Consider the following 26,404-nt stretch of genomic DNA (forward strand, 5'->3'; position numbering starts at 1 on the left):
GGGGGGGGGGGGGGGGGGGGGGGGGGGGGGGTTCCTTGGACCTCGAGGTACTTGAAAGAATTTTCAGAGAACAAAAAGTTTCTTAACTTTTAGAATAATTGTAGTGAAGCTAATTATTGAGATGACTTAAAGTTCAAGAGCTTTCTCTATTCTTGAAATACATTTGTACCTTCAAATTTGCCAAATATTTATTTATTTATTTATTTTTATCTTGTGATTCTATGCGAAATTTTAAGGCTACAACTTTACCCTATTTCATTATTTTTGTCAAAAGTTGAAGGGAAGATTGGTAAGGGAAGAAGCTTTTGTTCGTATTGCTCCTGCTGTTTCTGGTGTGGCTGATTGGTCAATAGCACACAACCTTTTCAAAGCACTTGCCGACAATGAACAGGGTATCTCAATCACCTCATGGTCCACATATATCAATGAACTTCTCAAGTGAGCATTATCCCCCATAAGTTGTCTTTTTAAATGCTTTAGACCCTCAATCTTTAAAAATTAAAATGTGTTACAAACTATGATGCTGCTCGTGAATGCTGAATTTATGTGATTGATCACACAATTACATTTCTACACATAGAAATTCCCATGATTTCTTTCATTTGGTCAACACTCTGATCATTCAGGAAAAGCAAGTTAGTCCTTTTTAACTAGGAAATTACTTTTTAAATTTTTTTTTTTTAAATGCATATATGGTGGATATGATGAAATTATGTTTCTTTGTAAATTTCAGATTATTAGCAATTTGTTCTTACTTTTTACAGGGTGCATGACGGATGGAAATCATATGAACATCGACAACTCCCCCAGATTTCTAATAATGAGAGAATTCTGTGCATTGCTTCTGGCGGGAAGTACCCAGTTTTAAAATGGAAGAATAATATTGCATGGCCCGGGAAACTAACTCTAACTGATAGGGCACTGTACTTTGAGGTACAAGAAATTCCATACAAAATTTATTTTGATATGGTTAATTGAGGCCCGTATACATGAAAGTGGATAGGAAAAGAGCTAGTGTCCATCCTGTGTTCAAATTGCCTCTAGTTTTCCGATTAATTGTAAAGAATAATCTAATTTTTTGTGTTGGCCTTATTATTTGGTAGCAATATGCTCCATAAATGCATTTTGGTGGTCTATTGAAGTCATATGCATCGTAACTAGCAGGAGAAGAATTAGTGTGATGCGTGTTTGGGTTGCTCCAGTTCTTACATATTTCACTGTTTTTCTAGGCGGTAGGTTTGAAGGGACAACGAGATGTATCACGACTTGATCTCACAATGGATGGTTGTAATGCCAAGAAAGCAAGGGTTGGCCCTTTGGGGTTTGATCTTCTCGACTCTGCTGTTTCGGTCTCTTCCAGCCCGGAGTGAGTAAGCTTCTCCAACATCACTTAACTACATGCATTCCTCATTGTAATGCATACTATTTCTTGTTTGCGGGATAGAATATTTTTCTTTTGATGATATAATAATTAATAGGGTAAAAAGTCAAGTTCCAACCTACTAACTTTCGAAAAGGTGTTCATTGGTTTTGACACACACGCACATTAGCTCGTGATAATGGTTGGCCTATAAAGACGTGTGATTTAATATAAGCAATGAGAGCATTTACAAACATGTACTTAATACTAGAACTAGGAAGCCATTAATTTGTATAATGAACACCCTCTTGGTTTTTGGCATGAACTGTTTCATTTTTGTGTTTTTTTGGACCTTTTATGTATGACAGGTCTGAAACGTGGGTATTAGAATTTGTTGATTTGGGAGGCGAGATGAGGAGAGATGTGTGGTATGCATGCATCAACGAAGTTATTGCTTTATACAAGTTCGTACGACGATTTGGGCCCGAGGATGGCGATCAATCAGTCTATAATGTATATGGTGCTCAGAAAGGCAAGGCGAAAGCGACCACTTATGCTACCAATGCAATAGCGAGGCTTCGGGCACTTCAAATTTCGCGGAAGCTTTTAGATGACCCCAGTAAACTGGTTCAATTCTCGTATCTGCAAGATTCACCTTACGGTGATGTTGTGTTGCAAACTCTAGCTGTCAACTGTTGGGGTGGACCGTTGATTTCAAAGGTTGCGGAAGAGTATCAACCGGGATCGCAATCTAGGCCCCCGAACGAGATGGCTGAAACTCATGCGTTTGACATAGATGGAAGTGTGTATTTGCGGAATTGGATGAGGTCTCCAACTTGGGCTTCGAGTTCCTCGCTTTCTTTCTGGAAGAACTCTTCAGCAAGGCAGGGGGGGATAGTGTTCAGTAAAAACCTTGTGGTTGCTGATAGGAATTTGATGGAAAAGGCCGCTATGGCGTGGAGAGACAGATGCAGGGTAGTGGAGAAAACACAGGCCACAATAAACGCCGCGATCATTGAAGGGATTCCTAGCAATATAGACCTTTTCAAGGAACTTATGTTGCCTTTAGTCATCACTGCCAGCAACTTCGAAAAGCTTAGACGATGGGAGGATCCCCCGCTAACTGCCTCGTGTCTCGCACTCGTGTACACGCTCATTTTCAGGAACATGCTGTCTTATGTATTCCCGGCGACCTTAATGGTCCTGGCGGCAGGCATGCTACTACTGAAGGGGCTGAAAGAGCAAGGGCGCCTCGGGAGATACTTCGGGAAAGTCACCATTCAGGATCAGCCACCATCAAACACAATTCAGAAAATCATTGCGGTGAAAGAGGCAATGCGCGAAGTGGAAAAGTATCTGCAGGGTCTCAACGTTTCGCTGCTCAAAATACGATCAATCATTCTTTCCGGGCAACCACAGATCACGATGGAGGTTGCTCTCGTGCTCCTATTTGGTGCCACCATTCTGTTGATTGTTCCGTTCAAGTACATTCTCGCCTTCGTGATCTTCGATCTCTTCACGAGGGAGCTCAAGTTTCGACGACAGATGGTTCTGAGATTCATGAGCTTTCTGAAGGAGCGATGGGATACCGTTCCAGCAGCTCCAGTCGTCGTCTTGCCATACGAAGAGGGTAAGCCAGAGACAGTTAGCCAAAGAAAAGAACTCAACAGCAGTGTAAGAAAATCTGAAAAACACTTGGACAACTAGGTGGAACAATATACATTTTCATGTATACATTTGTAGAGCATTGTGGTTGACTGGTGTAAAGGAAAGTAGAATGTAATTTTCCTTTAAAAGTTTCCTTTCATTTTATTTGGAGTCAAAGGGAACATTAATAAAGGTCATTTTATTTGGAGTCAAAGGGAACATTAATAAAGGAGATAAGAGGGTTGATCATGAAGATGTTTTACTTGTGCTTCTACTTGGTACTTGTTTGGCTGTTAGACATCGATAAATAGTACTCTATCTGATTCATTTTATTTGTTATACGTACTATGTATTGATCAAATCAAAATTTTCTTTTTAATTATTTTTTTTAGTAATTTTTTTACTTATTTTTAAATTTGATTTTTTGTGTTTAATAATATTTTTAATGTAATTTTTATATATATAATTTAATATTATAAGAAATTAAATTAGAAATAACTTCAGTCAAATCTTATGAGATGAAGAGGAGGGTCTCGTTATTAAAAATCACATTTCTTTTTTAATTAATCATTATTCGACTATTACAGAAATAGACTTTCTAAATTTATCATAGATCTGTTACGGATTTCTTTTGTCATTAAAAAAAATCAAATCTTTTGGCAAAATACAACAATTGATTGCTACAAATCATTAAAAAAATCAAATCTTTTGGCAAAATACAACAAATGATTGCTACAAATCATGGCTATTTATTCTTCTCATGATCTTTCTTCTTGGCATGATAATTCTTGGAGTGGAAGTCTAGGAATAGTGCCAAAAGGGAAGCATTGAAAACAGCATTGAAGCACCAACCCAATATTCCGGAGCAACCCGGCCCGGTAAAGTGATAATACAGCATCAAGCCCGAAACCAAAAAGCTAAACACAAACTGGATAATCTGACAGTCGGTGACCAATCTCTTCCACCGCGGACGGTGGCCGAGGGCGCAGAGCAAGTAATAGGCGTACATTAGCACGTGAACGGACGCGTTGGTGACAAGCGCCACCGGGAGGAGCGTCTGCGCCGTGGATAGCCAGAGGTAGCACATGACCACCACCACGGCGTGGTGGTACACGTGGAGGAACGAGAGCCGCCGCGAGCGGGACCCGCTGAGGACGATAAGGAGAGTGTCTATAAATTCCAGAATCTTCGAAAAATAGAAGACGTGGGCCCAGAAGAACGTGGGCCCGCGCGTGGGGGTGCGATTGGCCGGGAAACAGATCGCCCATCTCCAATCGCGATTAGGCATTTGGTGGAAAACGGCGAGGGAGCAGCCGACGGCCATCGCGAGGGAGAGGAGGCAGAGGACGAGGTTGTGCGCGGCGGTGATGCGGCGGAGGGCGACGGAGGAGAGCGGCGGGAGAAAGGCGAAGCGGTGGAGCGAGAGAGTGACGGCGAGATAAGCGGTGACTGTGACGGCGAGAAAAAGTGGAGAGGAGCCTAATGTATGGCCTTGTTTCCACTCGTATTGGCTGATGGATGGATGCTCCACTAGCCAGTAGTGGACGGCGGAGAAGAGAGCCTCCATGGACGCGACAGAGGAGAAAAGTTTTCTGTACGGTTTTGAGGCTCAACAAGAGTTGAAAAGGAAATGGTGAGATAAGGGTTAAATTAGTCAATGTGGAGAATAGGCGGGAGTATACTCCGTGAGTACGGACGGATAACGCCGCCGTCATCCGCCTCTGGCGGTCTACTATAGCCCAGCTTGTTTTGATGGGCCTGAGAAACCCCTTCATCTCGGCCCAAATTTGTTTAGAATAGCCCATACCTGGGAATAGTGAATTCTTGGGCTCTTGGCACAAACTAATGCTTATAGTCTTATACCATGGACCATGATCAACATAACAAGGTGTTCATTTTTATTTTTTATTTTTTGATACATTAACTATTTCAATTCATGCTAGATTAATCTTAAACTCTTAAAGGGTTGTTCGCTCTCAGGTTTTCACCCCTGTCAATATATTATGTGCACAAAAAGTCTTTGAGTAAGACTTTTAAATGATCTATCGAACCAACTGAGCTAACCTCGTAAAGGCGAGCAAGATGTTAATTTTTTATATACTACAATTTCATTTAATGTACCACATATGCTCTAAAAATAAACTTGTATTAAAGTACTTCTTGTAAGGGTACTGGCTGAGTTGGTCAGACAATTAATTTAGTAACCAAAAGGTTTTAAGTTTGACTAGAGTTGTCTATTGGTAACCAAGAGTTTGACTCAGTAATCAAAGATTATTTCTTTATCCAGCTGTCTTATCCGTTAGAGGTGTCTAAAATTCAGCAAGAAAACTAGTCATTGCGTCCAACCGTAGAAACCCTAGATACACCCAAAAAGGAAAAAAAAAAAAAGATTATTTCTTAATTAACAATAAAACTTTAAAATTATTTCATAAATATTATTTCCCAAAAGAAGGGGGTTTCTTTATTTAAAGAGTTAATTCCAGTAATGGTCCTCCGACTATGTTGATTTTTCAAAATTAGTCCCCGACTTTTAATTTGGTCAATTTAGGTCCATTGACTTTCAAATTCTTTTCAATGTTGGTTCTTTCGTCAAATTTTGGTTAAGTCGAGGTCAAATGAAGAGGGTAAAATTGTCCGTTCACATATTTAACGTATTATTACTCGTATTTCTCATGTTTTATACGTTGTATATATGAATATAATCTCAGTCAAAGAGACTTCGACTGAGATTAATGGCTTCGATTGAGACTTCGACTGAGATTATATTCATATATACAACGTATAGGACAGGAGAAATACGAGTAATAATACATTAAACATGTGAACGGACAATTTTACCCCTTCATTTGACCTCAACTTAACCAAAATTTGACGAAAGGACCAACATTGGAAAGAATTTGAAAGTCAAGGGACCTAAATTGTCCAAATTAAAAGTCGGGGATTAATTTTGAAAAATCAACATAGTCGAAGGACCATTGCTAGAATTAACTCTTATTTAAATATGATGTGCATAATCCACGAGCGTAAGCTAGCATTATGAAAAGAAGTAATCAAAAACTGCATTCCGGCCATTCATTGCACACTGCACGACAGATTGAAAGCTTGCCCATTTCTTACTTGTTCTTTACTTATGGCGAGAGGAGACATGAAGGATGAAGAAAAGATAGATTATCTGCGGAAAGGAGCAAACCCCTTTTGTTTTCTCTCTAATCCCAGAAAGCCATCCTTCCTTCTGTGTCTTCCCTCCTTTCCATGAACGCCATGCATCTGTATAAAACCCTTCTTTCTGTTCATTCCTTTCCATTCCCACCTCATCATTCCAAAAAGAAAAGAAAAAAACCCATTCCTGATAATAAATGTCTCTGAACCCGGTTTCACGCACTCGTGTGGTCGTTAATGGCGTCCGGAGAATGAGAACTTATCATTACTACTGGTGCAGGCGGTGCCGGAGATCAATCAGGACCGTTTCGTCAAACCCGGCCGGAATATTATGCCCAGATTGTTTCGGAGAAATCAGGTACTCATAGCTAGATTTTAATACGTGCAAGATGGACACCGAACCTCAATTTTTAGAGGGTTCAATACTTAACTTTTACCTAGCTATTTCTCTCTCCTAATACAATCAATATTGTGTGAATTATGGTCCATACAATTGTGTGAACCATACTATCAAATAATATACATTCAGTATATATATAATGTACCTTTAATATATTAAAAATGTACATTATATTTAAGGAATGCACATTATTTGAGTACTGAAAATATATTATTTTGTACAATGTACTCCGTACACAAATAATATACTTTTAGTATATTAAAAATGTACATTTTATTATGATCCAGACAATAATTTGCCCTAATTAATTGAGCATGACAAAATCATTATAGTTTCCCATCGGCATAAATGGTATCTCAAGCCATGAATTTGTAGAGATAGTAAAAATCATATATTTTGCGTATTAATTTTAAAGATTGGATTTATATTTTTAGTACGGTCTCATTTATTTATAAAAATAAAGTGACAAAAATCTAAAAATTGGCCCGACAGGTACGAGCTTGATGTTTCCAGGCCGAGGATCGTGTTGGGTTCCAGAACCAGGCAGGAGGAGCCCTGGGCAGGAGCGCGATTTCTTGACGCATTGGCTAGAATGCTGGATCCCCCACTCACCCAAGAAAATCTCCAAAACGAAGATGAAAATCTGCAGCTTCATCGTTCTCGGATTCTCTTGCAGTTTATCGGTCCTGAGCAGAACTATCAGCCTGAGCCGCCCCGCCCTGTTTCTCCAAATGAAAATGCCCTGTTTTACTTGCCTGGTAACATGGGTGCTGGGTCTGAGGAGAATGGGATTGAAGGGCTAATTCAAGAACTGACTCAGAATGACCGGCCAGGGCCGCCACCGGCCCCGGCCTCGGCCATTGAGTCTCTTCCGAGAGTGGCGATCACCGAAGCTCATTTGGCCGGCGACTCGACTTGCCCTGTCTGCAAAGATGAGTTTGAGATTGGAGAGGAAGTGAGAGAGCTTCCCTGCAAGCATTTCTACCATTCAGCCTGCATTATCCCATGGCTGCACATCCACAACACTTGCCCCGTTTGTCGGTGTGAGCTGCGAGGTTAGAATAAATATGAAGTATATAGGATCTAATCTCCAGTCATAGTTGATTTTTATTGTTGCTTGAATTGCTGGTGCAGAAAGTTTTTATCCCTCATTTCTCTGAAGCTTAATATAATATTAAGACAGGGGATTAGAGGACCTTTATATAGTTGCATTCCATCAATACACTAATCCATAATTTCTTACTTTTTCACTGTTTGCACCACTTTCTTAACTGGAAAATGCCATTCTGAATAGGAAAATGACCATTCAGAAAATGACTCTATATTTCATAAACTGACTTTTCATTTAATGACATTTCAGGTTGCTCAGATCAAAATGTAGGAGAAAACAGCCATGCTAGTAACCATTTTCACTATGAAGATGAAGAAGAAGATGAAGTGAACAACCCGCTTATCTGGGCATTGACTCAGGTTTTATCTTTATGGCCTTTCAGTCTGCTATCAAATTGGATGAACCAATTCACCAGTCCTCTTGAAAATAGAGCTTCAGCTTCCTCTGGAGGTCATGGTATTATCTGATAAGTCTGTTTAGTTAAACCTTAGAGATGTTGTTCTCTGAAGCTTGGTTAACATGGTGGTTTGTTGTGTCTTGAACAGAGAGATTGTGGTGGAGGTCTTGGTTCAGAGATTGACCATGGCTGCACCATAGGCTTATTATCTTACAGAAACACATGATAGGGTAGCTTTTATCATTCATGGTTCAGTTGGCAGGTATGTTTGTTTGTATTCAACTATCTCATGGACAGAAACTGATTTGGAAATGGAATTTAAGAGTAGGAGTTATCAGGTATGTACTTTCTTGTCCACATTACTCAGCTGCAAATGACCCTTCTTTGCTTTGCCCACAAAAGGCGAAATCCTTGTCCCGGAGCCCCACACCTCAGCCCGACAGAATTGTGGAAGAATGCCCCTTCTTGGCTTCTTTGCCTTTGTTTATGATGAATATGTGCTAATGCAGGAGGGATAGGAGATGAATAAACTTTATGGATAACTATTTAGCAGTAAAAGTTAAAATAATTAACTTCAACACTAGGCACTAGTCCTCACTACTCACGCCTAATGGGTCGAGTCAGTGTGATTTACCCCTCCCCTATCCCGTCGGGGCCGGGGTGTGGCCTTTTGTGGGAATATAATTAACTTGGACAATAGATTTATGTTATGTTTGTAGTTAAATGCAAATTGGAAGCCTTAAAGACATTCTTAGGTCATATCACTCATACTAAGCTAACAAAATTTTGGTAGGTTTATTTGTTGCAGGTTTCATAACATGAGATGGTTGGAGAGAACAGACATAGTTTCAGAAAAGGGCAAGTCTTTTATGGGTGCAGAGAAGAAAGAAGAACATGAGAGAGAGACCAAGTGATTCTTACAGATTTGGAGGATAGACATAACAATTTCAGCTAATAAAATTGCAGTTTGAGCAGAATAACTTTACCAACCACAGTAATAATATGCAGATTTTATGCAACTCAAGTTGCAGAAATAGTTACATCAAGCATTGCAGCTAAAGGCGCCAGCAGAGTTCTCCTCAAAGCTCGATTTTGAATTAGTTGGAGTTTAATGTGATCACCAGATATTCAGAAAGTATACCCAAAGAAAAATGTTCAATCAAGTATGGCCCAACATCAAGGTCACAGTCTGGACTACTAAAAAGTTCAAAAGAGTTCAAAGATGTCTAAACCTACTAACCAAAAACACCAAAACTCAGAAAACATGGAGAGCAAGAGGCATGGAAAGCAAGACCAGTAGACTACTCTTAAATCGTTTCACATTGAATGCTACCTAACATAAAGTGTAATCTGTGCTTCTAGTTTCACATTGAATGCTACCTAACATAAAATGCAATCTGTGCTTCTGTAACTCTGTTTTCATTGATGAACTTAACTATTTGCAAATAATATGGTCAACATTCAAGTTACTCCACACCCGCAAAGACTAAGAAAGGAATGCATTACACATTTGGCACTGTGTAGTAGAGTTATCAGTAAACCCCGAAAGCTACCATGGGATTATATATTTAGCTTGTAATCTATTCAATGGATCACAACCCACAGTTTTATTTCTTTGCTAAACTTCTACTATACTATCGTGATTTCACTATCAATCTCCATGGAAGCTAGGAAGTTGTTCATCCTTCTCCACCTCCTACTTCATTTAGCTCATTTTTATTCTGTTGCAGTAAGTTCTAACATCATCCGTTGCCCTGAAACTGAAAAAGATGCACTTCTTAAGTTCAAACAAGGAATCACAAATCCTTCAAACCTGCTTTCCTCATGGACTACTGAACAAGATTGCTGCAAATGGGAGGGCGTTGAATGCGACAACACAACCGGGCATGTCACTACTCTTGATCTTCACGGCAGAAGTAAAGCAAACTCCTTGCAAGGTGAGCTAAGAAATTCATTGCTTCATTTGCCATATTTGAGACATCTAGACCTTAGCCACAATGATTTTCACTATATCCAAATTCCCGATTTCATTGGCTCTTTCAAAAACTTAGAGTACTTGAATCTTTTAAGTGCTAACTTCAGAGGGATAGTGCCTGATAATCTTGGAAATCTTTCGCACCTTCAGTACCTTGATCTGAGTGGTTCTGGTGGCAATCTAAGAGTAAACAACCATGACTGGCCAACTATCCTCTCCCAAGGTTATTGACTTGAGTTGGGTAGATCTTGGAAGATGGAATAGTTGGCTTCATGCAATCAACATGCAACCATCACTCAAGAAGTTGAATCTATCTTCCTGCTATCTTTACTCTCTTCATAGCCCCCCTACACTGCCTTTTCTTAACTTCACTTCTCTGCAAATTCTTGATCTCTCACATAACCATTTTGGGTCTTTAATACCAAGTTGGTTATTCAACCTCAGCAATCTTGCTACTCTGAACCTAAAAAACAGTGAGATCCAAGGTTCAATTCCAGAGACTTTCCAGACCATGACCTCACTCACAGTACTTGATCTCTCAGAAAACAATCTCAGAGGCGAGTTACCGTCTGCACTGCCATCACTTTTGAAAGAAGTGCGCTTCTCTGGTAACCGCCTAAATGGTCCTTTAGCCAAAAACATCATGCACCTTAAGCATCTAGTAGTTTTGGATGTTGCTCGGAATTCTTTGAACGACACACTTACTCAAGGGTCACTCAACTTCAGTGATTTGAAGGAATTGGATTTATCTGATAACTCAATTGTCCTGAAGATGAGCCAAAGTTGGATTCCCTCTTTCCAACTTGATGTTATAGCCCTACGATCTTGTCAACTAGGGCATCTCTTCCCGAGTTGGCTAAGGACCCAGAAAACATTCTCCTTCATTGATATCTCTCGTTCTGGGATTTCAGACAAGGTACCTGACTGGTTTTGGGACCTCTCTCCTGCAATGGACCACATGGATCTTTCTTCGAACCAACTTAGAGGTGAAGTGCCAGATTTGTCAAGATTAAGTCTTTCGGAAGTAGACTTGAGTGGCAACAATTTCCAAGGTCCTGTGCCACATTTTTCCTCAATGATGAAAGTTTTTATTCTAACAAGTAATTCTTTCAGTGGCACTGTTTCCCCTGTATGTGAATCGCTGGATTATAATAATTCTCTAAGGCTCCTATATTTATCATCAAACAATCTATCAGGACCACTCCCTGACTGCTGGGTAAATGGGACGGAGCTGATTGTCTTGAATTTGGGTAGTAACTTCCTCTTTGGAGAAATACCTCAATCACTTGGAAATCTGCTTAATCTCAAGAAGTTAGAATTGGATCACAACAATTTCTTGGGAGATCTGCATTCATCATTGCAGAACTTGAGAAGGTTGACTGTTTTTCATGTTGGTTCAAATAATCTAACTGGAAATATACCAATATGGATTGGGGAATGCTCAGAACTAATAGTTCTTAGTTTACAGAGAAACCAGTTTAGTGGAGCCATCCCTCCTCAACTTTGCAGACTCGAGTACCTAATGGTTTTGGACCTTAGTAGCAATGCATTGACAGGAACAATTCCAAGGTGTGTCAATAATTTTGTCATTATGGCTGGGGTTGAAGGCGTCCCCCCCTTCTTTTTTGATCGATATACACCATATGAGAAGGATGTAATAATTAAAATTTTTTGTGAATATTACAAGTATGAATCTACACTCGCCTTCTTTTCAATGATTGATCTAGCTGGGAACTTTCTTTCAGGTGAGATTCCAGGGGAACTTGCCAGTCTTGTTCAGTTGAGAGCATTGAATTTGTCGGAAAACAATCTAACAGGACCTATTCCTCCCGGCATCAGTGACCTGAGCATTTTGGAAGTTCTTGATTTGTCCAGGAATAACCTTTCTTGCTCCATTCCACCAAGCATGGCAGATCATTTATCCCACCTTGCAATTCTCAACCTCTCCTACAACCATTTGTCGGGAGAAATTCCCAAAGGCCAACAATTTAACACATTTGACAACTCTTCCTACATAGGAAATAGATACTTGTGCGGCCCACCTCTTACAACAGAATGCTCCACACCTTTACCTGAAGACCCTCACTGCATGAATCATAACGATCCCAAAACCCAACATCACGCAAGTGATTGGCTAGATGGAGCAGCCTCGTTCTTCATTAGCATGGGGGCTGGATTCATCCTAGGATTCTGGGCATTCTGGGGAAGTCTGCTGCTGTCCAAATCCTGGAGATATGCCTATTTCCGGTTTCTGGATAATACGGCCGACAACATTTATGTGTTCATTGCCATTAAGCTGAGAAACTGGAAGGAGAGGAAGCAGGTAAATGCTGATTAAAACAGTTGATGAATTCTCTAATGATTCACAATCAGGTTTCTTGGCATGCAGATCAAGCAGATAGATCAGGGCATATCTTTATAAACAATTCTTTTCTACTTATGTGTGTTTAATGTAAAAGATCGAAAAATGTTGATTTAATGCATCAATTGGATTGCTACACCACTTTTCCAAGTACAATATAATTATACAGATACTGATTATAACATATTACTACTTCTATATGTTGTTGTCTGAATGTACAAAGGTGGCCATTCATAAATTATAATCCAAACAAATAGAAACCAAAACTACAGGAAGCCATAGAAACTCCACATCTATCTATCCTATGTTCCCTTCTCTCGCTAGTCTCTTGTAATTCACAAACAAATTACATTTTGTTCTGTTTCATGATTCAATTAGAAACGCCAAAAGCACGTTCACCTATAGTTATATATTAATTTTCTTCCAGTTTATGATGAATATGTGCTAATGCAGGAGGGACAGGAGATGGGTAAACGTTATGGATAACCATTTAGCAGAAAAAGTTAAAATAATTAACTTGGCACTAGGTATTGGTACTCTCACCAAATGGGTCGAGTCACGAGATTTACCTTCCAATATCATGTTGGACCAGGGTGTGGGGCATTGGTGGCAGGCAAAATACGGAGTAATTAACTTGGGCAATAGATTTCTGTTATGTTATGCAAATTGGATGGCTTAAAGACATTCTTAGGCCACTCATACTAAGCTAACAAAATTTTTGGTAGGTTTTATTTGTTGCAGGTTTCTTAAGATGAGATGGTTGGAGGGAACATACATAGTTTCAGAAAAGGGCAAGTCTTTCATGGAGTTCTGAATTCAGTGTGGGTTTCAGTCAAAATGCAGAGAAGAAAGAAGAATATGAAAGAGAGAGAGAGAGGTAGATGGCATGTATAGAGGAGAAAGAGAAGATGGAGAGATGACATGTTCAATTTATTCAACTTGGTGCAGCAAAGGAAGACCAAGTGATAGTTACAGCTTTGGAGGATACACATAACCATTTCAGCTAATAAAGTTGCAGTCTGAACAGAATAACTTTACCAACCACATTAATAATATGCAGATTTTTATGCAACTCAAGTTGCAGAAATAGTTACATCAAGCATAATAATATATTGTGCTTGTAATATATTCAATGGATCACAACCCAAAGTTCTTATTTCTTTGCTAAACTTCTACTATACTATTGTTATATCACACTCAATCTCCATGGAAGCTAGGATGTTATTCACCCTTCTTCTCCTACTTAATTAAAAATTACATTAGAATTAGAATTTAATTGAAACAAACATATGTTAAGGCAAATTAAAATTACTATTACTAAAACATTTAGGGTGTTTTTGGTTCAGGTTATCTCACATAACCTTAAGAATATGAATATGGTAATATTATACACCTTAGTTTGGTCTCAAGGAAATGTAAGATTTCTAAACTTTGTTTTTAGTTCATTTTTGGTTGCTTTCATGAGAATCATATTCCCTTACATTCTTACTTCTTAGGTTATGTGAAATTCCAGACAATGTTATATTACCTCAAAATATCCATTGAACCAACCACCCTCTTAGAATCAATTATAAACTTGAGTGGCTAAGGGTCAAATGAAGCTGAGTGGTTCTTAGATTTATCCTTGAACAATCTATCAGGACCACTCCCAGACTGCTGGACAAATGGGACAGAGCTAAATGTCTTGAATTAGCTCAATCACTAGGGAATCTGGAAAAATACCTCAATCACTAGGGAATCTGGAAAATTATGCAACTAAAAACAAAAAAAAAAAAAAGTTAAATCACGCCTGCTCCAAGGTCAAGGTCACGGTTTGAACTACTCGAAGCTCTGAAGAATGAAGATGTCTAAATCCTACTCACCAAGCGAAGAAAGACTCTGAAGACTTGGAAAATAAGACATACGCGTTTGCCACTACTAGATAGTAGCTCCTTACACCTCGAATGCTACATAGGAATAGAACTTGTCTGTGTTTCTGAACCTCTGTTTTCTTTGATGAACTTCACTGTTTTCATGGATTCACCATCGATCTCCATGGAAGCTAGGAAGTTGTTCATCCTTCTCCTCCTCCTCCTACTTCATTTAGCTCATTTTTCTTCTGTTGCAGTAAGTTCTAACATAATCCGTTGCCCTGAAACTGAAAAATATGCACTACTTAAGTTCAAACAAGGAATCACAAATCCTTCAAACCTGCTTTCCTCATGGACTACTGAACAAGATTGCTGCAAATGGGAGGGTGTTGAATGCGACAACACAACCGGGCATGTCACCACTCTTGATCTTCACTGCACAAGTCAGGCTGACTCCTTGCGAGGTGAGCTTAGAAATTCATTGCTTGATTTGCCGTATTTGAGACATCTAGACCTTAGCCACAATGACTTTTTCTATATTCAAATTCCTGATTTCATTGGCTCTTTCAAAAACTTAGAGTACTTGAATCTTTCAAGTGCTAACTTCAGAGGGATAGTGCCTGATCATCTTGGAAATCTTTCAAGCCTTCAGTACCTTGATCTGAGTGGTTCTGGTGGCAATCTAAGAGTAAACAACCATGACTGGCTAAGCCAACTATCCTCTCTCAAGGTTATTGACTTGAGTTGGGTAAATCTTGGAAGTTGGAATAGTTGGCTTCATGCAATCAACATGCAACCATCTCTCAAGAAGTTAAATCTATCTTCCTGCTATCTTTACTCTCTTCATATCCCCCCTACACTGCCGTTTCTGAACTTAACATCTCTGCAAATTCTTGATATCTCACATAACCAATTTGGGTCTTCAATACCAAGTTGGTTATTCAACATCAGCAGTCTTGCTAGTCTAAACCTCAAAAAAAGTGAGATCCAAGGTTCAATTCCAGAGACATTCCAGACCATGACCTCACTCACAGTACTTGATCTCTCAGAAAACAATCTCACAGGTGAGTTACCGCCTGCATTGCCATCACTTTTGAAAGAAGTGCGCTTCTCTGGTAACCACCTAAATGGTCCTTTAGCCAAAAGCATCATGCACCTTAAGAAACTAGTAGTTCTGGATGTTGCTAATAATTCCTTGAATGACACAATTACTGAAGAGTCACTCAACTTCAGTGATTTGAGGGTATTGGATTTATCTTATAACTCAATTGTCCTGGAGATGAGCCAAAGTTGGATTCCCTCTTTCCAACTTGATGTTATAGCCCTACGATCTTGTAAACTAGATCAACGCTTCCCGAGTTGGCTTAGGACACAGAAAACTTTCTCCTACATTGATATCTCTGATGCTGGCATTTCAGACAAGGTACCTGACTGGTTTTGGGACCTTTCTCCTGCAATGGAGCATATGAATCTTTCTTGGAACCAACTTAGAGGTCAAGTGCCAGATTTGTCAAGATTTAATCTCTCAGTATTAGACTTGAGTAGGAACCATTTCCGAGGACCTCTGCCACATTTTTCCCCAAGGATGAAATTTTTTATTCTAAAATGGAATTCTTTCAGTGGTACTGTTTACCCTGTATGCAAATCGCTTGTTGAGAATAATTCTCTATGTTTCTTAGATTTATATTCGAATAATCTATCAAGACCACTCCCTGACTGCTGGGTAAATGGGATAGAGCTGATATACTTGAATTTGGGTAAGAATTTCCTCTTTGGAAAAATTCCTCATTCACTTGGATATCTGGAAAATCTCAAGATGTTAGTACTGGCTAACAACAATTTCATGGGAGAGCTGCCTTCATCGTTTCAGAACTTGAGAAAGTTGACTGTTTTGGATGTTGGTTCAAATAAGCTAACTGGAAATATACCAATATGGATTGGGGAAAGTTACAAAGACCTAATGCTTCTTAGTTTATTGGGGAACCAATTTAGTGGAACCATCCCTCCTCAACTTTGCAGACTTGAGTACCTAATGGCTTTGGACCTTCAAAACAATTCATTGACAGGAACAATTCCGAAGTGTGTCAATAATTTTCTCATCATGGCTGGGGTTGAAGACGCCCCTTCCTACATTTATGATCCATTTACAGCATATGAGAAGGATGCTCTGGAGACCATCTTAATGACAGTTTCTCTTGTACATGTTTCCTTTATATTTAAAAATTATAATATTTCATTGAGCTTGCCAATGTCAGCACGCTACCCAGTTGGAGTGATTGATCTATCAGACAACTTTCTTTCAGGTGAGATTCCAGCGGAACTTGCCAGTCTTGTTCGGTTGGTTGCATTGGATTTGTCAAAAAATAATCTAACAGGACCTATTCCTCCTGGCATCGTTCACTTAGTTAATTTGGAATATCTTGATTTGTCCAGGAATAACCTTTCTTGCTCTATTCCACCAAACATGCCAGATCATTTATACTCCCTAGAAGTTCTTAACCTCTCCTACAACCATTTGACTGGAGAAATTCCTAGAAGGGGGCAATTTGGCACATTTGACAGTTCTTCTTACACGGGAAATAGATACTTGTGCGGCCCACCTCTTACAACAGAATGCTCCACACCTTTACCCAAAGATCCTTATTGTATCAATAATAATGATCTCCAAATCCAACATCATGGAAGTGATTGGCTAGATGAAACAGTCGCATTCTTCACTAGCATGGGGGCTGGTTTCATTCCAGGATTCTGGGCATTTTGGGGAAGCCTGCTGCTGTCCAAATCTTGGAGACATGCCTATTTCCGGTTTCTCAATAACACAGCTGACAAGATTTATGTGTTTATTGCCATTAAGCTGAGAAACTGGAAGGAGAGGAAGCAGATAACTGCCTGAGTAAATGAACATCACAGTTGGTGAATTCTCTAATGATTCACAGTCAGGTATCTTTCCATAGTCATGTGAATGTCAAAGGCTTGGCATTCAGATCAAGCTGATGGACCATCTACTTGTGTTTCATTTCATGTAAAATATTGAATAATGCTGATGGTTTAAAGCATCAATCGATCGGACTACTACAAGCCTACAGCAGATTTCCGGGTAGAATCTACATAAACTGATTGTACTAGTTCTATATGTTGTTGTTTGAAAGTACAAAGGTGTGCATTTATAATCCAAACAAAGATTAACCAAAAGCTATACGAATCATGATGCCAATCAAAAGAAATTTTTTAAAAAGGTTAAAATTGCCGCGAACCTTTCTTACCTTTTCTCGTTTCCCCGCGCTACCTTCCTATCTTCTGCAACGCTCAACATCTCCACTTTCACGCTCTCTTCTCCGGTTCTCCCCAATTCTGAAAACAAAAGATTAAAAACAAAATCCTTTATTAGTTCCCTTCCATTCTCCCTTTTCTATCTAAGATAATGAGATTGGGAAGAGATTAGGGAAATAAGAAAATCCATGGCAATGTTGATGGCGCGGACCTGATTTAGTCATACGTCACAGTGGCTATGGCCTATGGGGTTTGCTTATCATGACAGTCAATGCCCGCCATATTATGACGACTGTAATTTTAGAAATAAATATTGTCTTTATATTCTTTTAGGTGCGTTTGGTAACACGAAAAATAACTTTCAGAAAATGTTTTCTGAGTTTTCGGTGCTTGGATGTTGTGGTCAACGGAAAATATTTTTTGTTAACCAAGGAAAATCAGTTCATCTCCGTCTCCCATTCTTCTTAAAATTTAATTATTTTAATAATAATTATAATTTTAAAAAATACTAGCTTAATAAGATAGCGGAGATCCAAACATAATAAATAAGAAGTTATGATGATAAAAAAAATATCTATAAAATACTCTTATTTACCAAAAACCTCAGTTGGCAAATGACAACAAGAAGACGCGAACTCAAACCAAAAAGGTTAATAATTACCAAATTAACTATTTGAAGGTCAATAATCATAACTTTTTATTCAATATTAGTCTTGTTTTAATCCTTTTAATAAGATATTTTAAATGATATAATTTATGTTTAGTAATATAAAATTTATGTATAAGAATTTAACAATATATATATATATCCTAATCACATGAGACTCCCATAGTCTCATTAGAGAATTTGTGAACAAACATAAAACCAAAATAAAGAATACAAAAGAAATTGATAAAAAAAAAAAAACATGGGTAAAATAAGAAAATAAAAGTTTTAAAAAAATAGCACACGTGAATAGTGCTGGATTATTCACAATCGGCAAAAATTAGCTGTTTTGCCGTCCCGATTGGAGACTGAATTTGGCGTTTCTTTTGACAATTTACCGTTTTGCAGGGATGGCAAACAACCTTGAGTGGCTATGCCAATTGTCTTCTCTGAAGGTTGTTGACTTGGGTGGGGTAGACCTCATAAGTTGAGGAAACTATATTTGTCTCTTATAATTCAATTGTTCTGAAGATCCTTACTGGAGTTTCATATTGGGTAGCAACTTCCTCTTTGGAAAAATACCTCAATCACTAGGGAATCTGGAAAAATTATGCAACTAAAAAACAAAAAAAAAAGTTCAATCAAGCCTGCTCCCAGGTCAAGGTCACAGTTTAAACTACTCAAAGCTCTGAATATCTCTAAATCCCACTCACCAAGTGAAGAAAGACTCTGAAGACATGGAAAATAAGACATGCACGTTTGCCACTACAAGATAGTAGTTCCTTACACCTCGAATGCTACGTAGGAATAAAACTTGTAGTCTGTGATTCTGCAACTCTGTTTACTTTGATGAACTTGACTGTTTTCATGGATTCAGCATCGATCTCCATGGAAGCCAGGAAGTTGTTCATTCTTCTCCTCCTACTACTTCATTTAGCTCATTTTTCTTCTGTTGCAGTAAGTTCTAACATCATCCTTTACCCTGAAACTGAAAAAGATGCCCTTCTTAACTTCAAACAAGGGTTCACAAACCCTTCACACCTGCTTTCCTCGTGGATTACTGAGCAAGATTGCTGCAAATGGGAGGGTGTTGAATGCGACAACACAACCGGGCATGTCACCACTCTTGATCTTCACAGCACAAGTCAAGCTGACTCCTTGCGAGGTGAGCTTAGAAATTCATTGCTTGATTTGCCATACTTGAGACATCTAGACCTTAGCCACAATGATTTTCACTATATCCAAATTCCCGATTTCATTGGCTCTTTAAAAAACTTAGAGTACTTGAATCTTTCAAGTGCTAACTTCAGAGGGATAGTGCCTGATCATCTTGGAAATCTTTCAAGCCTTCAGTACCTTGATCTGAGTGGTTCTGGTCACAATCTAAGAGTAAACAACCATGACTGGCTAAGCCAACTATCCTGTCTGAAGGTTATTGACTTGAGTTGGGTAAATTTTGGAAGTTGGAATAGTTGGCTTCGTGCAATCAACATGCAACCATCTCTCATCAAGTTAAATCTATCTGCCTGCCGTCTTTACTCTCTTCATATTCCCCCTACACTGCCTTTTCTTAACTTCACTTCTCTGCAAATTCTTGATCTCTCACATAACTACTTTGGGTCTTTAATACCAAGTTGGTTATTCAACCTCAGCAGCCTTGCTACTCTGAGCCTAAAAAACAGTGACATCCAAGGTTCAATTCCAAAGACTTTCCAGACCATGACCTCACTCACAGTACTTGATCTCTCAGAAAACAATCTCAGAGGCGAGTTACCATCTGCACTGCCATCACTTTTGAAAGAAGTGCGCTTCTCTGGTAACAACCTAAATGGTTCTTTAGCCAAAATCATCATGCACCTTAAGCATCTAGTAGTTTTGAATGTTGCTCGGAATTATTTGAACGACACACTTACTGAAGAGTCGCTCAACTTCAGTGATTTGAAGGAATTGGATTTATCTTATAACTCAATTGTCCTGAAGATGAGCCAAAGTTGGATTCCCTCTTTCCAACTTGATGTTATATCCCTAGGGCATTGTCAACTAGGGCAACGCTTCCCGAGTTGGCTAAGGACTCAGAAAACATTCTCCTTCATTGATATCTCTAGTGCTGGTATTTCAGAAAAGGTACCTGACTGGTTTTGGGACCTCTCTCCTGCAATGGAGCATATGAATCTTTCTTGGAACCAACTTAGTGGTCAACTGCCAGACTTGTCAAGATTTAGTCTCTCGGTAGTAGACTTGAGTGGCAACAATTTCCAAGGTCCTGTGCCACATTTTTCTTCAATGATGAGAGTTTTTATTCTAAGAACTAATTCTTTCAGTGGCACTGTTTCCCCTGTATGTGAATCACTGGTTTATAATAATTCTCTAAGGTTCCTAGATTTATCATCAAACAATCTATCAGGACCACTCCCTGACTGCTTGGTAAATGGGACAAAGCTGATTGTCTTGAATTTGGGTAGTAACTTCCTCTTTGGAGAAATACCTCAATCACTTGGAAATCTGCAGAATCTCAAGATCTTAAGACTGCAAAAAAAACAATTTCTTGGGAGAGCTGCCTTCATCATTGCAGAACTTGAGAAGGTTGACTGTTTTTGATGTTGGTTCAAATGATCTAACTGGAAGTATACTAATATGGATTGGGGAATTTTTCACAGAACTTATTATTCTTGTTTTACGGGGAAACCAGTTTAGTGGAGCCATCCCTCCTCAACTTTGCAGACTTGAGTACCTAATGGTTTTGGACCTTAGTAACAATGCATTGACAGGAACAATTCCAAAGTGTGTCAATAATTTTCTCATTATGGCTGGGGTTGAAGGCGTTCCCTCCTTCATTTTTGATCAATATACAGCATATGAGAAGGTTGTAGTAGAGACCATCATAATCACAATTTTTAGTGAATATAACAGGTTTAGATTTCCATTCACCTTGTTCTCCTTAGGAAGCTTGCTATTAACTAGTATTGATCTATCGGGCAACTTTCTTTCAGGTGAGATTCCAGGGGAACTTACCAGTCTTGTTAAGTTGGGAGCATTGAATTTGTCGGCAAACAATCTAACAGGACCTATTCGTGTCGGGCCAGGGTGTAGCCTTTTGTGGGGAATATAATTAACTTGGACAATGGATTTATGTTATGGTTGTAGTTATATGCAAATTGGATGCCTTAAAGACATTCTTAGGTCATATCACTCATACTAAGCTAACAAAATTTTTGGTAGGTTTTTTTATTTGTTGCAGGTTTCATAACATGAGATTGTTGGAGAGAACAGACATAGTTTCAGAAAAGGGCAAGTCTTTTATGGGTGCAGAGAAGAAAGAAGAATATGAGAGAGAGAGAGAGAGGTAGATGGAATCATGGAAAGATGACATGTTCAATTTGTTCAACTTGGTGTAGCAATGGATGACCAAGTGATTCTTACAGATTTGGAGGATAGACATAACCATTTCAGCTAATAAAATTGCAGTTTGAGCAGAATAACTTTACCAACCACATTGGAGATATAATCTCGAATTCGAATAAATAACAAAATGCTTCACCTCTTTAATATGTGTACCTTAATCTTAATCACCTCCTGACATATAAAGACTAGAAAATCTTGATGCCAAGAGGTTGAGAAAGCAAGTCTAAAGAAAAAGAGTGGGATGAAAAAACAAAGGAAATGGTCTTTTCCCCTTCCTTCTTGCCGAAATGAAATGAAAGAAAGCAAAATGGGTTTCTTTGTTTTCTTTTGACTCTCACGCTGCAGCAAATGAAGGAAAAAGCAAAAGCTATGAAATGGGTTTCTTTGGTTGCCTTTTTATTCTGCCAAAAACAATGAAAAAGAAAAGCTAATGGGTGAATAAAACAAGCAAAAAGGTTTCCCTTTTCTGCTGAAAGCAAAAGAGATTAAAAGCAAAGGAAAAAGTGAAACCAACTATTGTCCTTGCTTCCCTTGTATTTTAACGGAGGGAATTTCATCCGATAATTTTACTTTTATACATCACTAATCATACTGCCTTATGGAATTACAAACTTTATTATATTAATCAACATTAGAAATAAATTATTTCTAACAATAGTTACATCAAGCATTGCAGCTAACGGCACCGGCAGAGTTCTCCTCAAAGCTCGATTTTGAATTAGTTGGAGTTTAATGTGATCACCAGATATTCAGAAAGTATATCCAAAAAAAAAGGTTCAATCAAGCATGGCCCAACATCAAAAGTTCAAAAGAGTTCAAAGATGTCTAAATCCTACTATCCAAAAAGACCAAGAACGGAAAGCAAGACCAGTTGACTACTCTTAGCTCGTTACACATTGAATGCTACCTAACAGAATGTGTAATCCGTGTTTCTGCAACTCTGTTTTCATTGATGAACTTAACTATTTTAAAATAATATTGTCTACATTCAGAGTTACTGCAAACCAGCAAATTACCCATTTGGTACATGTAGTAGAGTCATCAGTAAACCCTGAAAGCTATCAAGGGATTATATATTGTGCTTGTAATCTATTCAATAGATCACAACCCACAGTTCTTATTTCTTTGCTAAACTTCTACTATACTATCGTGATTTCACAATCAATCTCCATGGAAGCTAGGAAGTTATTCATCCTTTTCCTCCTACTTAATTTAGCTCATTTTTCTTCTACTGCAGTAAGTTCTAACATAATCCGTTGCCCTGAAACTGAAAAAGATGCCCTTCTTAACTTCAAACAAGGATTCAAAAATCCTTCAAACCTGCTTCCCTCCTGGACTACTGACCAAGATTGCTGCATATGGGAGGGTATTGAATGCGACAAGAGAACCGGGCATGTCACCACTCTTGATCTTCACAGCACAAGTCAAGCTGACTCCTTGCGAGGTGCGCTTAGAAATTCATTGCCTGATTTGCCATATTTGAGACATCTAGACCTTAGCCACAATGACTTTTTCTATAGTCAAATTCCTGATTTCATTGGCTCTTTCAAAAACTTAGAGTACTTGAATCTTTCAAGTGCTAAGTTTAGTGGGATAGTTCCTGATCATCTTGGAAATCTTTCGCGCCTTCAGTACCTTGATCTGAGTGGTTCTGGTGGAATTCTAAGAGTAAACAACCATGACTGGCTAAGCCAACTATCCTGTCTGAAGGTTATTGACTTGAGTTGGGTAAATCTTGGAAGTTGGAATAGTTGGCTTCGTGCAATCAACATGCAACCATCTCTCATCAAGTTAAATCTATCTGCCTGCCATCTTTACTCTCTTCATATTCCCCCTACACTGCCTTTTCTTAACTTCACTTCTCTGCAAATTCTTGATCTCTCACATAACCATTTTGGGTATTTAATACCAAGTTGGTTATTCAACTTCAGCAGTCTTGCTACTCTGAACCTAAAAAACAGTGAGATCCAAGGTTCAATTCCAGAGACTTTCCAAACCATGACCTCACTCACAGTACTTGATCTCTCAGAAAACAATCTCAGAGGCGAGTTACCGTCTGCACTACCATCACTTTTGAAAGAAGTGCGCTTCTCTGGTAACAGCCTAAATGGTCCTTTAGCCAAAAACATCATGCACCTTAAGCATCTAGTAGTTTTGGATGTTGCTCGGAATTCTTTGAACGACACACTTACTCAAGGGTCACTCAACTTCAGTGATTTGAAGGAATTGGATTTATCTGATAACTCAATTGTCCTGAAGATGAGCCAAAGTTGGATTCCCTCTTTCCAACTTGATGTTATAGCCCTACGATCTTGTGAACTAGGGCATCTCTTCCCGAGTTGGCTAAGGACCCAGAAAACATTCTCCTTCATTGATATCTCTCGTTCTGGGATTTCAGACAAGGTACCTGACTGGTTTTGGGACCTCTCTCCTGCAATGAAGCACATGGATCTTTCTTCGAACCAACTTAGAGGTGAAGTGCCAGATTTGTCAAGATTAAGTCTTTCGGAAGTAGACTTGAGTGGCAACAATTTCCAAGGTCCTGTGCCACATTTTTCCTCAATGATGAAAGTTTTTATTCTAACAAGTAATTCTTTCAGTGGCACTGTTTCCCCTGTATGTGAATCGCTGGTTTATAATAATTCTCTAAGGCTCCTATATTTATCATCAAACAATCTATCAGGACCACTCCCTGACTGCTGGGTAAATGGGACAGAGCTGATTGTCTTGAACTTGGGTAGTAACTTCCTCTTTGGAGAAATACCTCAATCACTTGGAAATCTGCAGAATCTCAAGATCTTAAGACTGCAAAAAAACAATTTCTTTGGAGAGCTGCCTTCATCATTGCAGAACTTGAGAAGGTTGACTGTTTTTCATGTTGGTTCAAATAATCTAACTGGAAATATACCAATATGGATTGGGGAAATTTGCTCAGAACTAATAGTTCTTAGTTTACAGAGAAACCAGTTTAGTGGAGCCATCCCTCCTCAACTTTGCAGACTCGAGTACCTAATGGTTTTGGACCTTAGTAGCAATGCATTGACAGGAACAATTCCAAGGTGTGTCAATAATTTTGTCATTATGGCTGGGGTTGAAGGCGTCCCCCCCTTCTTTTTTGATCGATATACACCATATGAGAAGGATGTAATAATTAAAATTTTTTGTGAATATTACAAGTATGAATCTACACTCGCCTTCTTTTCAATGATTGATCTAGCTGGGAACTTTCTTTCAGGTGAGATTCCAGGGGAACTTGCCAGTCTTGTTCAGTTGAGAGCATTGAATTTGTCGGAAAACAATCTAACAGGACCTATTCCTCCCGGCATCAGTGACCTGAGCATTTTGGAAGTTCTTGATTTGTCCAGGAATAACCTTTCTTGCTCCATTCCACCAAGCATGGCAGATCATTTATCCCACCTTGCAATTCTCAACCTCTCCTACAACCATTTGTCGGGAGAAATTCCCAAAGGCCAACAATTTGATACATTTGATAACTCTTCCTACATAGGAAATAGATACTTGTGCGGCCCACCTCTTACAACAGAATGCTCCACACCTTTACCTGAAGACCCTCACTGCATGAATCATAATGATCCCAAAATCCAACATCACGCAAGTGATTGGCTAGATGGAGCAGCCTCGTTCTTCATTAGCATGGGGGCTGGATTCATCCCAGGATTCTGGGCATTCTGGGGAAGTCTGCTGCTGTCCAAATCCTGGAGATATGCCTATTTCCGCTTTCTGGATAACACAGCCGACAAGATTTATGTGTTCATTGCCATTAAGCTGGGAAACTGGAAGGAGAGGAAGCAGACAAATGCTGAGTAAATGAACATCACAGCTGGTGAATTCTCTAATGATTCACAGTCAAGTTTCTTGGCAAGCAGTTCAAGCTGATGAACCAGGGCACATCTATTATCTATATAAACAATTCTCCTCTACTTATGTGTGTTTAATGTAAAAGATCGAATAATGTTGATTTAATGCATCAATTGGATTGCTACACCACTTTTCCAACTACAATTATACATATACTGATTATAACATCTTACTACTTCTATATGTTGTTGTCTGAATGTACAAAGGTGGCCATTCATAAATTATAATCCAAACAAATGGAAACCAAAACTACAGGAAGCCATAGAAAGTCCACATCTATCTAATCCTATGTTCCTTTCTCTCGCTAGTCTCTTGTAATTCACAAACAAATTACATTTTCTTCTGTTTCATGATTCAATTAGAAATGCCAAAAGCACGTTCACCTATAATTATAAATTAATTTTCTTCCAGTTTATGATGAATATGTGCTAATGCAGGAGGGACAGGAGATGGGTAAACTTTATGGATAACCATTTAGCAGTAAAAGTTAAAATAATTAACTTCAACACTAGGCACTTAATGGATTGAGTCACCTGATTTACCCATCCACTATCATGTCGGGCTAGGGTGTGGGGCACTGGTGGTGGGCAAAATAATTAACTTGGGCAATAGATTTCTGTTATGTTATGCAAATTGGATGGCTTAAAGACATTCTTAGACCACTCATACTAAGCTAACAAAATTTTTGGGAGGTTTTATTTGTTGCAGGTTTCTTAAGATGAGATGGTTGGAGGGAACATACATAGTTTCAGAAAAGGGCAAGTCTTTCATGGAGTGCTGAATTCAGTGTGGGTTTCAGTCAAAAAGGAGAGAAGAAAGAAGAATATGAAATAGAGAGAGAGAGAGAGGTAGATGGCATGTATAGAGGAGAAAGAGAAGATGTTGACATGTTCAATTTATTCAACTTGGTGTAGCAAAGCAAGACCAAGTGATTCTTACAGCTTTG

General features: G+C 38.8%; 6 protein-coding genes and 1 long non-coding RNA gene across 11 annotated transcripts in view; 5 read left to right on the forward strand and 2 right to left on the reverse strand.

The window, feature by feature from the left end:
* Positions 1 to 3,260, forward strand: part of LOC116029762 — a 7,237-nt gene extending 3,977 nt beyond the window's left edge. Inside the window, exons 5-8 of the mRNA XM_031271803.1 lie at positions 275 to 438; positions 765 to 933; positions 1,230 to 1,366; positions 1,729 to 3,260. Of these exons, the coding sequence (XP_031127663.1) occupies positions 275 to 438; positions 765 to 933; positions 1,230 to 1,366; positions 1,729 to 3,067 (1,809 nt within the window). The 3' untranslated portion in view covers positions 3,068 to 3,260. The remainder of the gene's footprint in view (positions 1 to 274; positions 439 to 764; positions 934 to 1,229; positions 1,367 to 1,728) is intronic.
* A 350-nt stretch (positions 3,261 to 3,610) lies between these two features.
* Positions 3,611 to 4,626, reverse strand: LOC116028942 (elongation of fatty acids protein 3-like). The gene has a single exon (XM_031270799.1). The coding sequence runs from the start codon at positions 4,572 to 4,574 to the stop codon at positions 3,753 to 3,755; it is 822 nt and encodes a 273-aa protein (XP_031126659.1). The 5' UTR covers positions 4,575 to 4,626; the 3' UTR covers positions 3,611 to 3,752.
* A 1,703-nt stretch (positions 4,627 to 6,329) lies between these two features.
* On the forward strand, positions 6,330 to 9,603 carry LOC116029291 (probable E3 ubiquitin-protein ligase RHC1A). 5 transcript variants are annotated; one of them, XR_004100300.1, is made up of 5 exons: positions 6,330 to 6,524; positions 7,059 to 7,621; positions 7,927 to 8,133; positions 8,223 to 8,412; positions 8,868 to 9,603. XR_004100300.1 is itself a non-coding variant. In XM_031271221.1 (4 exons), the coding sequence occupies exons 1-4, from the start codon at positions 6,364 to 6,366 to the stop codon at positions 8,255 to 8,257; spliced, it is 966 nt and encodes a 321-aa protein (XP_031127081.1). In that variant the 5' UTR covers positions 6,330 to 6,363; the 3' UTR covers positions 8,258 to 9,603. The 5 variants fall into 5 exon arrangements, 2 of the variants coding, with proteins under 2 accessions (XP_031127081.1, XP_031127082.1); XR_004100299.1 differs by having other exon boundaries at positions 8,883 to 9,603; XR_004100301.1 differs by having other exon boundaries at positions 8,223 to 8,336; positions 8,883 to 9,603.
* A 131-nt stretch (positions 9,604 to 9,734) lies between these two features.
* LOC116029069 (receptor-like protein EIX2) lies at positions 9,735 to 12,372 on the forward strand (the record flags this gene model as incomplete). The annotated part of the gene is made up of 2 exons (XM_031270952.1): positions 9,735 to 10,272; positions 10,535 to 12,372. Coding segments are annotated over exons 1-2 (2,376 nt in total), but the record flags the coding sequence as incomplete, so codon positions are not given.
* Positions 12,373 to 15,087: 2,715 nt separating this feature from the next.
* Positions 15,088 to 17,721, reverse strand: LOC116029292. Its single transcript, XR_004100302.1, has 2 exons — positions 17,525 to 17,721; positions 15,088 to 17,123 (listed from the first exon to the last, which is right to left on the reverse strand). It is a non-coding gene; the product is annotated as an uncharacterized LOC116029292 (long non-coding RNA).
* Positions 17,722 to 19,026: 1,305 nt separating this feature from the next.
* LOC116029071 (receptor-like protein EIX2) lies at positions 19,027 to 24,592 on the forward strand. The gene is made up of 5 exons (XM_031270953.1): positions 19,027 to 20,760; positions 20,867 to 21,261; positions 21,416 to 21,520; positions 22,572 to 24,440; positions 24,538 to 24,592. Exons 1-5 carry the CDS (start codon positions 19,027 to 19,029, stop codon positions 24,590 to 24,592), a joined length of 4,158 nt encoding a protein of 1,385 aa, XP_031126813.1.
* LOC116029080 (receptor-like protein EIX2) lies at positions 23,788 to 25,584 on the forward strand. The gene is made up of 2 exons (XM_031270963.1): positions 23,788 to 24,440; positions 24,538 to 25,584. The coding sequence occupies exon 2, from the start codon at positions 24,592 to 24,594 to the stop codon at positions 25,405 to 25,407; it is 816 nt and encodes a 271-aa protein (XP_031126823.1). The 5' UTR covers positions 23,788 to 24,440; positions 24,538 to 24,591; the 3' UTR covers positions 25,408 to 25,584.
* The last annotated feature ends 820 nt before the right edge of the window (positions 25,585 to 26,404 follow it).

The sequence above is a fragment of the Ipomoea triloba genome, chromosome 9 (genome assembly GCF_003576645.1).
Source record: "Ipomoea triloba cultivar NCNSP0323 chromosome 9, ASM357664v1".
NCBI lineage: Eukaryota > Viridiplantae > Streptophyta > Magnoliopsida > Solanales > Convolvulaceae > Ipomoea > Ipomoea triloba.

Excerpts from the sequence above, each read along its gene's own strand:
- LOC116028942 (XM_031270799.1), bottom strand. The coding sequence starts at position 4,574 with ATGGAGGCTCTCTTCTCCGCCGTCCACTACTGGCTAGTGGAGCATCCA.
- LOC116029291 (XM_031271221.1), top strand. The coding sequence starts at position 6,364 with ATGTCTCTGAACCCGGTTTCACGCACTCGTGTGGTCGTTAATGGCGTC. Across the intron at positions 6,525-7,058 it reads GATTGTTTCGGAGAAATCAG|GTACGAGCTTGATGTTTCCA; the intron begins GTACTCATAGCT and ends TTGGCCCGACAG. Across the intron at positions 7,622-7,926 it reads TTGTCGGTGTGAGCTGCGAG|GTTGCTCAGATCAAAATGTA; the intron begins GTTAGAATAAAT and ends ATGACATTTCAG.
- LOC116029071 (XM_031270953.1), top strand. The coding sequence starts at position 19,027 with ATGAACTTGACTGTTTTCATGGATTCAGCATCGATCTCCATGGAAGCC. Across the intron at positions 20,761-20,866 it reads TCATTGCAGAACTTGAGAAG|TTTAGTGGAGCCATCCCTCC; the intron begins GTTGACTGTTTT and ends CGGGGAAACCAG. Across the intron at positions 21,262-21,415 it reads CCTATTCGTGTCGGGCCAGG|GTTTCATAACATGAGATTGT; the intron begins GTGTAGCCTTTT and ends TATTTGTTGCAG.
- LOC116029080 (XM_031270963.1), top strand. The coding sequence starts at position 24,592 with ATGGTTTTGGACCTTAGTAGCAATGCATTGACAGGAACAATTCCAAGG.